Source organism: Ailuropoda melanoleuca, chromosome 2 (genome assembly GCF_002007445.2).
Source record: "Ailuropoda melanoleuca isolate Jingjing chromosome 2, ASM200744v2, whole genome shotgun sequence".
NCBI classification, from domain to species: Eukaryota; Metazoa; Chordata; class Mammalia; order Carnivora; family Ursidae; genus Ailuropoda; species Ailuropoda melanoleuca.
This window is the reverse complement of record NC_048219.1, coordinates 140,441,070-140,456,964: the sequence shown is the minus strand read 5'-3', so window position 1 is coordinate 140,456,964 and position 15,895 is coordinate 140,441,070. Positions and strand designations below refer to the sequence as shown.

The window sequence follows — 15,895 nt, the reverse complement described above, 5'->3', positions numbered from 1 at the left end:
TCTGGTCTCCCTTCTTTTACTCTTTCCCCCCACAGTGTGTTCTCTGCAGCAGTCCAAAAAATCTTTTAAAAATATAAGTCATACCATATGACATTTACCTACTTAAAACCTCTAAAGGCTATCAACTATTCTTACCCGACAAGATCTAGTTTTGCCAACCCATTCAACCATTTCCTACCCTTCTCTCCACTACCACAATCACTTAACAACAGTGATATTTCTGAGTGTTCTCATTTCAGGGTCCTTGTTACTAGGCTCTTCTCAGGTTATTACATCATTACAATGGCTCCTCTTCATTCAGTAACAAGCAAAATGTTCCTTCTTAACACTACTTACTATTTGTTTATTGACTGTTCCTCCTAGCTAGAATATAAACTCCACGAGAGGAATGATTTTGTTTTCTTGCCACTCTTTCCCTGGCATCAAGAACACAGAGGCACTGCGGAATGAACATTCTCAAAGCAAACTGAGATAGAAGAGGCAAGCTCATTCCACCCACACCCACTATCCATTCTTTTTTCATAAGGGGAAAAAAAAGTCTTTGCTTGAACATGTAATTAAAATAAATGATCTTCGACCATGAAGCAAATAATCCTACAAGAAGACATTATAAAAGATTGATTCCTTACTCCTAACACAGTACTTCTAAATGGAAAAACCTGGTTTTCAAGAACGGAGCAATTAGAAGTCAATGCAAATACATAGCTATTTTTACTGCAAATAGTATTTGAAAGATTTACCAATAACTAAGTCAATAGTTCCTTTGGAAGAAATCAATTCAGCACTATCAGCTGGAACTTAAAAAAAAAAAAAAAGACACCAAAACCTTCAAACAACAGTGAATTCTGTAACACGCAAGGAAAACTACTGCATTTTTAATAAGAGTATCCAGCTAGGCTTGAGAATTTAACAATCTAATAAGAAACATGATTGGGAAAAAAAAACTCCACTTTTTTTTAATGAAGATTATCTAGCATTGTATGAACTTGGGCAAGTCCTTAACAATGAAACAAAATTAAAACAAAAACAAAAACAAAACAAAAACAAGAAACAAATCAACCAGTCCCAAGTCATGAGAAGTTTTAGAAAAAAAAGATGGGGTATGAGATTGGCAAAAGATTTAAGTCAGAAGTTTAAAGTCAGTTTAAAGCCTTGAAAAAGTTGGTTTAATTGTTAATGTGTTAGAAATAGCTACTTGTACAGGAGGAAGTTATGATATCCAGTATGCAGCAATACATAAGATCTTTGCCTAGTTATGTGAAGCACAGTATTATCAATACGATAGATCTGATCAGATAAAACTTCCTGGATTTTCATCGTACATGACTCATACGCCACCAGTGGTCATCATCGATCAAAACTTCCTGGATTTTCAAATCAAATGACAGGAAATTTTACTCTAAGAATGCAATTTCCAATTTTATAAATGTGATTCGGCAACAAAAATGGCATTTCATTAAAAAAAAATCAACTCTGAAGTAATTCTTTTTTTTTTTTTTGAAGATTTTATTTATTTATTCGACAGAGAGAGAGAGGGAGAGAGAGAGAGAGAGAGAGAGCGAGAGCACAGCAGGGTAGTGGTAGGCAGAGGGAGAGGGAGAAGCAGGCTCCCCGATGAGGAGGGAGCGGATGCAGAGCTTGATCCCAGGACCCTGGAATCATGACCTGAGCCGAAAGCAGATGCTTGACTGAGCCACCCAGGCGCCCCAGAAGTAATTCTTGATGAAAAGTTTCAAAGCCCTGAAGGGAGGTGGGTGGGGGGATGGGTTAATAGGTGATGGGGATTAAGGAGTTGCTGTGATGACCACTGGGTGATGTATGTATGGCATTACTGAATCACTCACTATATTATACAGTGGAAACTAATATTACACTGTATGTTAACTAACTGGAATTTAAATAAAACCTTAAAAAAAAGTTTCAATGCCTTTAAATAGGGATGTCCAGAAACAGAACAAATCCAAAACATATAATTTTCTTAAGGTCCCTCAGAGATTCATGTCCATCCCAAACATGCAAAATTACACTCACCCCATCCCAACATCCCCAAAAGTTTCAACTACTCCATCATCAACTCAAGTCCAAAATGTCATTATCTAAGCTATTCAAACAGACTCTGGGTATGATACAACAGGAGACAAAATTCCTTTCCACCCGTAAAACTAGAAAACAAGTTACCACTTCTAAAATACAGAAGGGGGACAGGCAAAGGATAAGTTATGTAGTTTCCTATCCAAAGGGGAGAAAAATGGTAGAAAGAAAGGAGTCACTGGTACCAGGCAATTTCGAAATCCAGAAGTGCTCAAGACCTGGGAATACTGTGCCCTGCAGCTCTACCTTCTGGGCCATTATCCTTTTTCTTGAAAGGAAGCATATATTTGTAGCTGAGTAGTGCTATCAGCCTGTTTCCAACCTATAGAATTTTTGGAAGTTCATTAGCCTTTTCTCAACCTATCAGTCCAAACTGGCAGTGTTCCTGCTGATATAACATTCTCAAAACCCTTCTAGGTCACCTGTGTCTGCCACGAGGGTTCACAACATTAGGTAAGATGGTCCTACAAAGGACTTGATCTCTATTCAATCTCTATTCTTGGTTTTTGCTGAGATTACTGAGGAGATCCATGAGTCATGTGTGTCATCTCTTCAGAAAGAGCAAAAGGTTATCTGGCCATGCTCTTGGCTTTCTCTCCAAAGCACACTTTCCTGACAAAGAATCTCCTAATTTCAGTGTCTTCTGCAATCTGGATAGACTGATCCCAGTCTATCTCCCAAATCATCAAGTCCTGGATCTTTTTTGCTTTACAGTTCTTCCCACAATCTCTCCCTTTCCTCTCACATTTACTATAAGCCGCAAAAAAACCAGACCACAACTTCAATACTTCATTTGGAAATCTCCTCAGCTAAATATCCAACTTCACTGCTTACATTTTCTCCTTTCTATATAATTGTAGGACACAATTCAGCTAGGCTTTCTGGCACTGTATTTTCTATATAATTGTAGGACACAATTCAGCTAGGCTTTCTGGCACTGTATAACAAATATCTCCTTTCCTTCATTTTCTAATAATATGTTCATTTCCCTCTGACTCCTTCAACATTCCTATTTCTACCAACATACTGTTTATGATGGTACATTATTCTCTAAGATGATACAGGTTTTCTCTCCCATGCTCCCAACTTTATTCTGAGCCCTCACCAGAAGTGCCTTTAAAGTCCGTATTTCTACTAACCATCTATACAAAGGAGTCTATGCTTTTTCTATTATGTGCCTCAAAAGTCTTCTAGTTTCTATGCATTACCCATTTCCAAAAACATTTCTACAGTTTTAGTTATTTGTTACAGCAGCACCCCACTTCCTGGTATGAAAATCTGTATTAGTTTCTATGGCTGCTGTAACAAACTACAACAAACTTGGAGGCTTAAAACAACAGAGACTTATTGTCTCACAACCTAGAGGCAAAGTCTAAAATCAACATCACTGAGCTAAAATCAAAGTATCAACAGGGATACACTCCCTCCAGACGCTCCAGTGGTGTCTGTTCCTTGATTCTTCTAATTCTGGTGGTGGCTACCAGCATTCCTTGGCTTGTGGTCACATCAATATGCCTCTGCTTCGTGAGGGGCCATAATTCAGCCTACCCCAGATGCATACTCTTTAATGCCTCTGTTTGCCTTCACCCTCTTTTGGTTCATTTGTTTCAAAGAGTTTTATGTCATCAGCTTAACTGTCCATGTTCTTACGGAAATATATTAGCAAAATCTGTGGGATCAGAAATGCAGCAAGAGAAATTTAAACAGGCAAATTCTATGTGAAGTAGAAAATTTAGCTATTGCTAAATTGCTAAAGTCTTATTTAACTTCTGGGAAATGAGGTAATTTTCATGTTCATAATAAAAAAACAAAAGTTGGTAAACAAAATACAACTCTGATCATAAACGGTTTTTAGAGAAGGTTCACTCAGGAAATGATCAGGCTAAGGATCATGAGCAAAGGTTAACTGCAATGACAGACAACTACCTCCATACTGAAGACAACATGAGGTATTAAAGTTACTATATAACAGATCCTCTCCTCCCTCAAGCCTTTTAATTTTAAAACCTGTTTTATACTCAAATGGAAAGCAGAGTTAAAGATAAATTTATTATTGTTCTTACCTCTACACAGTCAAAATTCTCATCAACTTTAGATGCATATTCAACACGGAACATTGTTGACAGGCTACCAGCAATATAATATAACAGGATCTTCAGACCCTTGTAACCAAAAGCGGTTTCACTGAAAAGAAAAAAAATATCAGTAATCTGAGACCCCAGAAAGACTCTTTGCAAAGTCATTACGATGTATTAGTCCAACGTATAAAGAAGTCTAACTTTATGGGTAGTTTCAAGATTTTAAACCCTACCTACTTTAAAAAGAAACAAATACTTGTAACTAAACTGTGCCTCAGCCTTCCTCATTTATAAAGTAAGAGAGGGTCGCCTGGCTGGCTCAGCTGGTAGAGCATGTGAATCTTTTTTTTTTTTTTTTTTTTTTTTTTAGAGATAGAGACAGCCAGCGAGAGAGGGAACACAAGCAGGGGGAGTGGGAGAGGAAGAAGCAGGCTCATAGCTGAGGAGCCTGACGTGGGGCTCGATCCCATAACGCCGGGATCACGCCCTGAGCCGAAGGCAGACGCTTAACCGCTGTGCCACCCAGGCGCCCCAAGCATGTGAATCTTGATCTCAAGGTTGTGAGTTCAAGTCCCACTTTGGGTGGAGAGATTACACAAAAATAAAATCTTTAAAAAATAAAAAAATAAAATAACAATAATAGCACTTACCTCAGGGACGTTGTTTGAGTTAAATGAGCAAGTTAATACCTATAAACTGCTTATAATGTTGACCAGCATATTATACAAGTAAATATAATATATTATTGTGGCTACTAGTACCAGAAGGCATTTCAAATCAGACACAAGTGGCATTAAACTGGTACCTTGCCAGGCAAGCACCTAAGATATAGCTTTGGCCCAGTCTTTCCTCCAGTTTACCACTTGCTTCCATCATCAACATCCAGAGTTGCTGAAAGTGGTAAAAGCATCTGTCTAATTACATCACCCTATGAACTGAGAAAGCAGATCTGGAGCTGCTGTTATTTTTCCAGCCCTGCTCCCTGCAATCCACCTATGCCTGGATATTCTCTTCTCTGGCTTAAAAAGAGTCTTCCAAAATGTGAATCTAAAATACTCAGAATAGGTAAAGCTATATAGAGAGAAAGCAGATTAGTGACTGCTAGAACTGAGGAGAGTAAGGGAGGAAAAAGAGAATGACTCCTAACTGGTTAGGAATTTTGATGGGAATGACAATATTCTAAAATTGATTGTGATGAATGCACAAAACAATACACTAAAAATCATTGAATTGTATACTTTAAATAGATGAATTATATGGTAAATTACATCTCAATAAAAAAGCATTTTTTAAAGTGAATTCTGAAGAAGAGTGCCTGAAAGCAGTGTCATTTCCAGATTTCTGTCTAAACTACCAAAATAAAACACAAGCAGTGTCCGTTTCAGGACTCTGAAAGTTATGTGCATAAAAAGGAGTGGCAATGATAAGTAGGGTCAAGACCAATGTCATACCTGAGTCATAAGATACAGGGTTATGATTATATGACTGTCATCTGTCTACTTTAGGAGTATGAAAGCTTTTTTAACGACATTCAAAACAGAATGAATGTACGAAATACCATTGAGAAGCATTATCTGTAAGACTAGATTCTATGCACCTAAGGAAGAGATTTTAAATAGCAGAAGAGGAAAGGAATAAAACAAATAGCTCCTTAACGAAAGAAATCCCAAAAGAAAATGTTCTTATCTTTATAATAAAATAAAACCTGTTTGAAATAAAAAAGGTTCAAATTTTGGCATGAATCAATATATAATAAAATACAATTATTAAAATTTAGAAGCACATAAAATGCCCGATCTGATACATTAATAATGAAAAATTCTGAGAAAATCTGTTCCATGGAGAGACATTTGTCAATTTCAAAACACATTAAATATGTGAACAATGCTGAAATAACACGTAGGTAAAATAGCCACAAAGGGCAATATTTTAAATGTCAACTATGTCAAAACACCCTTTCCTACTACAACAAAGCAGGCTTCCTTGGGAAAATGTCCAACTCCAGAACTAGTAGAAAAAGTATAAGATGAATCCTGAACATCTTATTGTATTCAAAAGTAAAGTATCCCCCAAATGATGATGATATAGCAAAAGGATTCAAAAACTGGTTTAAAATGGGATAATCTGAGCATCATAATTAATAACACTAGTGGATTATGAGCCCTTGGATTACAAAAGAGTCTTTGAATCTATTCTGATATAAACAAAGAAATACATAAGGGGAAAAAAAGTTCGTTCTTATAGAATGCCAACTACTAAATGCAGATGATAATGAGAGAGTTAGAAAATCACCATTATACAATCTGTAAAAGATTCAAGAAAGAATCATCAATGGATTTAAAAGTACTGGGTGAAAGTCTGATGGGAAACAGGATCTTTTCAGTCTTAGAGTATCTTCCCCACAGATTACATAATAAAGGAAAAAACCTTATAGTGGAGAAAGATGACAGACACCTCTAAACTAAGTGACCCAACAAACAAGGAACAAACTGACATCATGGACTTTCTGACTATGACAGCCTGAGATGGACACATACAACCTCTCTTATGGTACTACAAAAAATGTACATTATCTGAATTTAATCATGAAGAAACAAACTAATGCAAAATGAAGGTTTATAAAACTAGCCTATATCCCACAAAAATGTCCATGTCAGGAAAAACAAAGAAAGGCTGAATAACTGTTTCAGATTAAAGGAGACCAAAGAGATAACTAAATTCAATATGTGGGGCATCTGGGTGGCTCAGTTAGTTAAGCGTCTGCCTTTGACTCAGGTCATGATCCCAGGGTCATGGGATCGAGCCCCACATCAGGCTCTCTGCTCAGTGGGAGCCTGCTTCTCCTTCTCCCTGCTGCTCCCCCTGCTTGTGCTCTCTGTCAAATAAATAAATAAAATCTTTAAAAAAATAAAAATGAAAAAAATAAATGTAATATGTGACTCTACATTGGATCCAGAATGAGGAAAATTGTTTTAAAAGTACTGGAAACCAACTGGCAAAATTTGAAATGTGGACTATATCTTAGAAAAGAGTACCACAGCAGTGTTAAATTTACTGAATTTTGATAATTATGTGGTTACTGTCCTTGTTTTTAGGAAATACATACTGAAGAATTTGGGAGTAAGGGATCAAGATATATCTGCAAACAACTCTCAAATGTTTCAACAACATACCAATATATCTCTATAGGAGAGAATGATTAAAACAAATAGAACTAAATGTTAACAACTGATGAATCTAAATAAAGGATACACAGAGTACTATTCTTTTTTTTCTTTGAATCAGTTAATTAACATATAGTGTAGTATTAGTTTCAGAGGTACAGTTTAGTGATTCATCAGCCGCATATAACGCGTAGTGCTTACATCAAGTGCCCATCATAGAGTACCATTCTTATAACTTTCTGCAAATAAGGTTTTTTCCAAAATCAAAAGTTTAAAAAAAATGGTAACTGACTATTCTAATAATGTAACGAAGCTATAGGAAATCAAGGAATTGTGCTGAATATCCCAGGACATATCTTTAATGTTGCTTTTAAAAATAAATTTCTCAGGGTGCCTGGATGGCTCAGTCAGTTAAGCATCTGCCTTAGGCTCAGGTCATGATCCTGGGGTCCTGGGATTGAGTCCCACATCGGGCTCCCTGCTCCGCGGGGGGCCTGGTTCTCTGTCTCCCTCTGCCTGCAGCTTCCCCTGCTCCTGCTCTCTCTAATAAATAAAAGCTTTTAAAAAGAAAAAAGAAATTTCTCTTAACTGCTTATTTACTTGTCATGGAAGAACAACTTAAGCTCTCTAGCTTCAGGAGAACATATTCACTACTAAGAGCAATATAGAAAAGGAGCAGGAAGAAAAATGTAGTAGTTATGAATATGGGCTTTATAGACAGATTGCCTGAATCTGAACTTTGGTCATTCTCATGTCCTTAAGCAGCTGTTCAACTCTACCAACGTACAATGTAATGAATCATAATACCGCCACTAAGACGGTTGTGAGAGTTAAATGAGATAATGCATCCACAGCACTACGCGATAGGTATTATACAATAAACTGGTGTCTCAATGTCAAAAATGCCATTCTAACGTATTTTTTAAAATAAATTACATAAAAAACAGCAAAGAAAATAAAGTCTGATTTCTAGACCTTAAAAAAAAAATTCTTTTCTTTTGGCCACACTAATTTGGCAAAGTTACTTACTCATCCCCAAAGAGTTGATGGGTATATTCAGGAAAGAAAGTTCTAATGTCATTCTCAAGATCTTCAGGAAAACGAACTGTTTAAAAGAATAAAAAATATAGATATTAAAGATACTAAATTAAAGATATTAAAGGTGACAGGTATTTCCACTTCAAGAACTTCAATATAACTAGGATACTTTTTTTCTTACTTAAAATGTCGCTTTTCCATTATATGATTTACACTGGATACTCACGAGAAAAACGAACAACAAAAATTAGAATATCACTTTGAATGCTTCAGCGTCAAAACCCTACTGATTCTAAGAATTAGAAAAGTAGGTATGACAAAGGAATCTGATTTAGTTTTTATTTTTCTATATGTTTACATACAATGCAAAGAGTAAAAGAAAACAAAACCAAAAAAGACACTTTGAGGGGCGTGTGAGTGGCTCAGTTGGTAAAGAATCTGCCTCCGGCTTGGGTCATGATCCCAGAGTCCTATGATTGAGCCCCGCTTGGGCTCTCTGCTCAGCGGACAGCCTGCTTCTCCCTCTGCCCCTTACCCTGCTCATGCGTGCGCACGCGCGCTCTCTCTCGTGTACTCTCTCTAATAAAAACTTAAAAAAAAAAGACACTTTGAGATAAGAAAAGCTATAGCATCAAAAAAACTAAAAAAGAATGCTATTAGAAACATTCTGAAAACAAGAGTAATCTGTTTTGAGGAGGCCTTTATCATCGCATCAAGGCGATGCGATGCACTTTATCAGTGCAAGATGATATTCATGTTGTTCCTAGATTTGGGTTTTTTGTTTGTTTTTGGGGGGTTTTTTTAGCTATTAAAAGTAATGCTGCATGACATCCTTATATACACTTTGCTGTACTCTTACAAGTATATACAGGATAAATTCCTGGCAGTAGAAATGCTGAGTAGAAGTACTGAATTATTTTTATAAGTACTGCTTAAGTGCCTTCTAAAGATACTTTAGCAGTTTATATACCCACTAGCAGCTATGTAAACTCCTTTGCTTCCCATATTCTTGAGAATGTTCTGTACCCTCAACTTTAATTTCTACCAATTTAAGATGGAAATGGGTACCCTGTTATTTTACTTGCATTTATTGTGAGTTCTGATATTACTGGACATTTTCCCAATATAATTTATCTTATAGAGAAAAAACCTTACTCTCCCCCCACCAAAATCTTTAAACTGAAGAATGAAAAGATAAGTTGTGGATAAAAAATTTCCAACGCTGTCCTCCCAGAACAGGTCATTCACAGGATGCCAAAGTATCATCCAGATTAATAATTTACAGAAGAAAAGATATCTTTTCACTGTAGAGATCTGGCAGTTACCACCTTTTCAAGTAATCTAACTTAAAATCACTCATTATAGGAGAGACCAACATTGTATGTCTCCAGATTCAATGTAATATAACATATACAGCATCATCTATGAAACGCTTTCTTACCAAAAATGTTTATCCTAGCTCTAATCCAGCTTTAAAAGCTTCCAATTTACAAGAAATATAGGAGACAGGATTGTAAGTTAAATACTACCAAAAGAAAACAGACAAATCCAGAATGTAGATTTGTCTGTTAATGTTACTAACTTCACTCTTCCAAATAAATCAATGTTATGGGGGGGGATTCCATGTTGGGGGGAAGAACTGTTCTGGATTAAAAGAGATTAAAGAAACATTACAGCCAAACATGATGAATGATCCTTGACTGAATTCTGGGTTAAACGATTTTTTTAAAAAAACTACTGAAGACTTTCAAGGATGACCAGGGAAACCAGAAAATTATGATATCAAAGAATTACCATTAATTTTCATAGGTATGATAATGGAATTATGGTTATATATGTGAATATTCATATATTAGGGCTGTCATGATGTTCAGAAATCTCCCTTTGGGGTGTCTGGGTGGCACTGTCAATTAAATGTCCAACTCTTGGTTTCAGTTTGGGTTGTGATCTTGGGATCATGAGATCAAGCCCTGAGTCAGGCTCCAAGTTTGGTGCAGAGTCTGCTTGGGACTTCCTCTGCCTCTCCCCCTCCTCCCCTCGTGAGCATGCGCACGCACTCCCTCTCTCTCTTTGTAATAAATAAATCTTTAAAAAAAATCAAGTAATTCAGCAAAAATATTTATTAAAGCAAATATGACAAAATATTAATTGTTGAATTTAGGTATTGGATATAGGGGCGCCTGGATGGCTCAGTCGTTAAGAGTCTGCCTTCGGCTCAGGGTGTGGTCCCGGCGTTTTGGGATCGAGCCCCAAATCAGGCTTCTCCGCTGGAAGCCTGCTTCTTCCTCTCCCATTCCCCCTGCTTGTGTTCCCTCTCTCGCTGGCTGTCTCTATCTCTGTCAAATGAATAAATAAAATCTTAAAAAAAAAAAAAAGAATTTAGGTATTGGATATTTAGCTAAGTATTGTTCTATTCTCTCAACTCTTCTCTGTGTACACATTTTCATAATGAAAACTAAAATTGAAAAAAGCCCTGGGCAAATACAGCAAAATGTTAAGATGTGAAAAAGCTAAGTGATGGGATCTTGCTATTCATTAGCTTGCTCTAGATTTTTTGCATGTCTGTAATATTACACAATAAAAAAATAAAACAACCCAATATGTCTAGATTCATTAACCTCCAAAATTCCCCACTACTGCATCTCTAATATTTAAAAATGTTTGGAAGTCTCTAGAAATTATTAAAAATTAATTTCAAACTACTGCTTCTAACATAATATATAGCACTTTGGTAGTGATGAGAGACAGAGAAAAAGAAATGTAACAAGTGTCAAAAACATAGTTATGATAACTATTTCTGTAATTTGGATTGGCTTTCTTTCAATATATCTGTCATCTAAACTATTAAGGTTTACTATTTCAGCATGAAATTTAGTCCACAGGTAATAGAACTAAAAGAAAGAGAAAGCAAAGTGATGAGTCCTTTTAGTTGAAGTAAAAATCAAATAGCTTAAGGCATATATATAGCTAAATATTTATTGTTTGGATCTGATGAGATTTGGGTGAAAGAATCTAAGAGAAACTCTTTAAAACCAATGCTATGTACTTTTCAAAGGATTCTTTCAGCAATGAATAAATGAAGTTTTTATATTAGTCATTGTATTACATGTAAACTGTTCACTATACTACGTTTAGGCATAGTGAGCAGATTACTAAAAAGTTGCCCCCAAATTCCTGGGATTACACACTGAGAAGATACCCAGGGTTATACTTTATAGAGATTAGCCTAACAGTTATCTCCTCAAAAAGGGTATTTAAGTAAAAAGTCCTAGGCCTAGACAAAAGGAACCAACAATTAGTACTAGGAGGTTAGTCTTTCTAACAGATAAGAAACAAAGATAAATTTTCTACTCTTATTTAAAACAAAAAACAAAACAAAAAAACCCTCAGGGGCACCTGGCTGGCTCCCCGTGGGAAGAACACACAACTCTTCATCTTGGGGTCATGAGTTCAAGCCCCACATTAGGTGTAGAGCTTACTTAAAAAGACAAAAACAAAAAACCTCAATACTTACACAAGTGTAGTAATTACCATAAAAGAAATGAAACCAGATCTCTTATTTGTCTATTCTGGACATTTCACATAAATGGAATCATACAACATGTGCCTTTTATGTCTGGCTTTTTTTCTTTCTCAAGTAGGCTCCACGGACCCAGCATGGAGCCCAACACGGGGCTTGAACTCACGACCCTGAGATCAAGACCTGAGCCGTAATCAAGAGTCAGACACTTAACCAACTGAGCCACCCAGGTGCCCCATGTCTGGCTTCTTTCACTTAATACGTGCTAGAGGTTCATCCATGTTACAGCATGTACCAGTAGTTCATTCCTTTTTGTGGTTGAATATTTTTCTACCCTATGGATATACCATATTTTGCTCACCCAGTCCTTGGTTAATGGACATTTGGGATGTTTCCATTTTGGGGTTATTATGAATAATGCTGCTATGCACGTTCCTGAGCAAGTTTTTTTGTGAACAATGCTAAATGCCAACACAGGACATATTCATAAGAAGCAGTCACACACAATGTTATTAACCATATTATTAGTTGTCACTTGAACATTTACTGTGTACCAGGCAATTTGCTAAGGATTTTAAAAACACTGTAGTTAATTCCCACAAGAACTACAGAAGGTAGGTATTACTATTACCCACATTTTCTAGATGAAAAATGCAAAAAAGACTAATTGCTCAAGGACACAAATAAGTACTCGGCTTAAGGATGAATCAAACTGACATATATACATGTACATGAGAACATGCACAAAGTGCGAACTCTCCTGGATATCACGAACATTAAATATTTTTAAGTATTTACAATGCAGTTATGTCAGTAAAGCAAGACAGCAAGCAAGCAATCCCAAAATCAACCAATAGAATGATTAAATTACATAAATGAAATAGTTTTAATATAAATATCACACATAACACATAATGCTACTGAGAAATAGTGACAGAAAAATGTTCATGATGCATTTAGATGAACAGAACATGACGATGTAACCTCAATTTTATAAAAGAGAAATGACATAAATGAATATATAATTGAAAAAACTAGAAGGAATTATCCCAAGTTATAATACAGAAGTACTATAGTTATTCTGAGTGATAAAATTATGGGTAATTTTTATTTCTTGTATTCTTATACACTTCCCAAAATTTCTGCAAAATATTTATTATTCCAATGGAGGAATATACAATATAAAAAACTACAGTAATTTAAAATAAGCACTAAAATTTTTCTTTTCAGGAAAATCTGTCACTCACATTTTTGGAGAAAAATGGAATCAGGGCCCAGAATACTAAATGTCACCTTATCGCCAACACAGATCATTAAGACTTACAATGAGTCTTCTATTTGAATATAAATCCTATTGTTTCCACTCCGATATACAGTTCCTATATTTCCTAGTTCTCAGGATCACTTCAGTAATTTCAGGAGGGACAAAATATGTGTAAGAAGATACATTCTACACTGTTGTTAACTAACTGGAATTTAAATAAAGACTTGAAAAAAGAAGATACTTTCTACATGTCTTTTAGCCCAAAACATAAGAAATCATCAAGGCACATTAATCAGTTTTAAAGTTTAATAATGCTTAAGCATTTAACATATGTAGGATCCATTTACAAGTGCTCATAATGCAGATATAAATGGGTTCCAATTCTCAAGCAGCTTCAGAGATGCTGCCACACATTCCTCGTAATACCTAATTGTACTCTGGACTATATCTGACTTTATTCAAACTCCTGTGTTCCTTTTTCTTCTTTTAAAGATTTATCTATTTGAGAGAGAGAGGGAGAGCATGAGTGGGAGGAGCAGAGGGAGAGGAAAAGAGAATCTCAAGCAGATTCTGTGCTGAGCACAGAGCTCCATGCCTGGCTTGATCCCACAACCATGAGATCACAACCTGGGCCAAAACCAAGAGTTGGACACTCACCAATTGTGCCACCCAGGTGCCCCTTACTCCTGAGTCCTTTAAACAACTGAAATCTTAGTGTTTTGGCCAATACAAACTTTCCTGACCATGTTAAACTGCAAAGTAAGTTTAATTACATTATTTGAAAATGCAGGGGTGAAGGCAGGGCCCAGTATGCTCCTGGCAACATTCCCATCAGCTTCACCAGCCTGCAACATTAGAGGTCTTAATGTTACAACATACCTTAGAAAACACCATAATTAATTCCATCATATTCTTTATTCCAGCAAACTTTAGTTAAATTCCTAGGTTATCCCTTTTTACCTGGATTCTCATCCCCATACAGTAGCATAAAACTTACCTAATGCCAATTCCCACCTCACTCCAACTCCCTGTGACTAGTATGAAATTCACAAGTCAATTATCACCAAATTTCTTCTCCTATACTTTCTCACCCTACCAGTTCATGGACAAACCTGGCACTCCCTCAAGACACTGTTTCTCTTACAGCCCTCTCAAGTAGTGGCTGCTTTCTCTTTATACTGATGGGACAAACTTCTTCCAACTCCTCACTGCTGGTTTCAGACCAGTATCCTTCTCTTCGCACCTTAAGAACAATCAGCTTTGATGCTAATGCCCAATCTTTCCCCCATTCTTTGAAAAATTTAGTTTCTGGCTTACTGTCACTCTTTCCAACATTACAACTGACTTAAATCTTGGTGACTTTAAAAACTCATGAAAATTAATCTCCGACCCAGCCTCTAAGTTTCTTGATTCCTTCTCCAAGAATCTTTTTACTATAACATTACCATGACATGCCCTAGCTCTTATCATTATCAATAACTACACCCTTTTATTTATTTTTTTAATAAAGATTTTATTTATTTATTCGACAGATAGAGACAGCCAGCGAGAGAGGGAACACAAGCAGGGAGAGTGGAAGAGGAAGAAGCAGGCTCATAGTGGAAGAGCCTGATGTGGGGCTCGATCCCATAATGCCAGGATCACGCCCTGAGCCGAAGGCAGATGCTTAACCGCTGTGCCACCCAGGCGCCCCAATAACTACACCCTTTTGTTTTCCATGTCAAACATTGTACAATCTTACCACTACCTCTTCCTAGCTTACTGCCTGTGATACCCTAATTCTAACAATTCTTCAATCCCCACTGGGACTTACAATGTATTGATTAGGACACAATTTTTGCTGTCCCTCACTGCCTCTGTATTCTTACTTTCCTCCCTCCCTTTCCAGTGTAGAATTCCATGGCCAATCAATATTATCACTCCCTCATAAACATCCTCAACTCCTCTGTTCCAATCTTTGTTATGCCAGCCTAAAACCCCCCTCTAGTTAAATCTGACTATATGCTCACTTTTTGCTATACCCCTGCATCTGCATGTGGGTGACCTCGATTTTACATTCATGAGTACTAAACCAAGTCCATTCACTCCTCTTGCTTGACAAGAGGACTGTTTCCTCAAACCTCCAACATCTTCTAGAATCACAGTCTCACCTGATAACCTTGCTTATTTCACTTAGGAAGCAAGCATTCACAAGAGAACCTGCACAGACTGCCACCTCTATAGCTTCCAATTTACTAAAGCCACTCCCATATATCTTCCCTTCATTAAACTGGCAAAGAAATCCTCCATGCTCTATATCTTCCCTTCATTAAACTGGCAAAGAAATCCTCCATGCTCCCATCTAAGGCTAATCCCTCCAATGATACTCTCAAGAGTATTCTCTCATGTTTTAAAGAATATCACTCTACAAATATTCCCCATTCTTTTCCGGTATCATTTTTTCCTTCTCTGATGGATCACAGGCACCAGCATACAGACATGCTATAATTTCTCTCATGATTAAGTAACTCTTGTTGCAATATTCCTCTCTGAAAAAGCAGTCTTCAATATAAGGCAAGATGATGAGTTATGGTGGGGACAGAGATAAAGAGATCCTTTTATTACCAGAGATAAAGAATGGGATGAATTCATTAAGAAAACTCAAGTCTGGGGCGCCTGGGTGGCACAGCGGTTAAGCGTCTGCCTTCGGTTCAGGGCGTGATCCGGGTGTTATGGGATCGAGCCCCACATCAGGCTCCTC

At 36.7% G+C, this 15,895-nt stretch overlaps 1 protein-coding gene and 1 non-coding gene across 6 annotated transcripts in view; both read right to left on the bottom strand.

Annotated features, from left to right (window-relative positions):
* HAT1 (histone acetyltransferase 1) overlaps positions 1–15,895 on the bottom strand; it is a 66,592-nt gene that overhangs the window by 40,442 nt on the left and 10,255 nt on the right. For all 5 annotated transcript variants that reach the window (XM_002923905.4, XM_034654741.1, XM_034654738.1 and 2 more), the window contains exons 3-4: positions 8,363–8,438; positions 4,155–4,275 (exon numbers count right to left, since the gene is read on the bottom strand). In XM_002923905.4, the coding sequence (XP_002923951.1) occupies positions 4,155–4,275; positions 8,363–8,438 (197 nt within the window). The remainder of the gene's footprint in view (positions 1–4,154; positions 4,276–8,362; positions 8,439–15,895) is intronic.
* LOC117801289 lies at positions 1,282–1,358 on the bottom strand. Its single transcript, XR_004623803.1, has one exon. It is a non-coding gene; the product is annotated as a small nucleolar RNA SNORD113/SNORD114 family (small nucleolar RNA).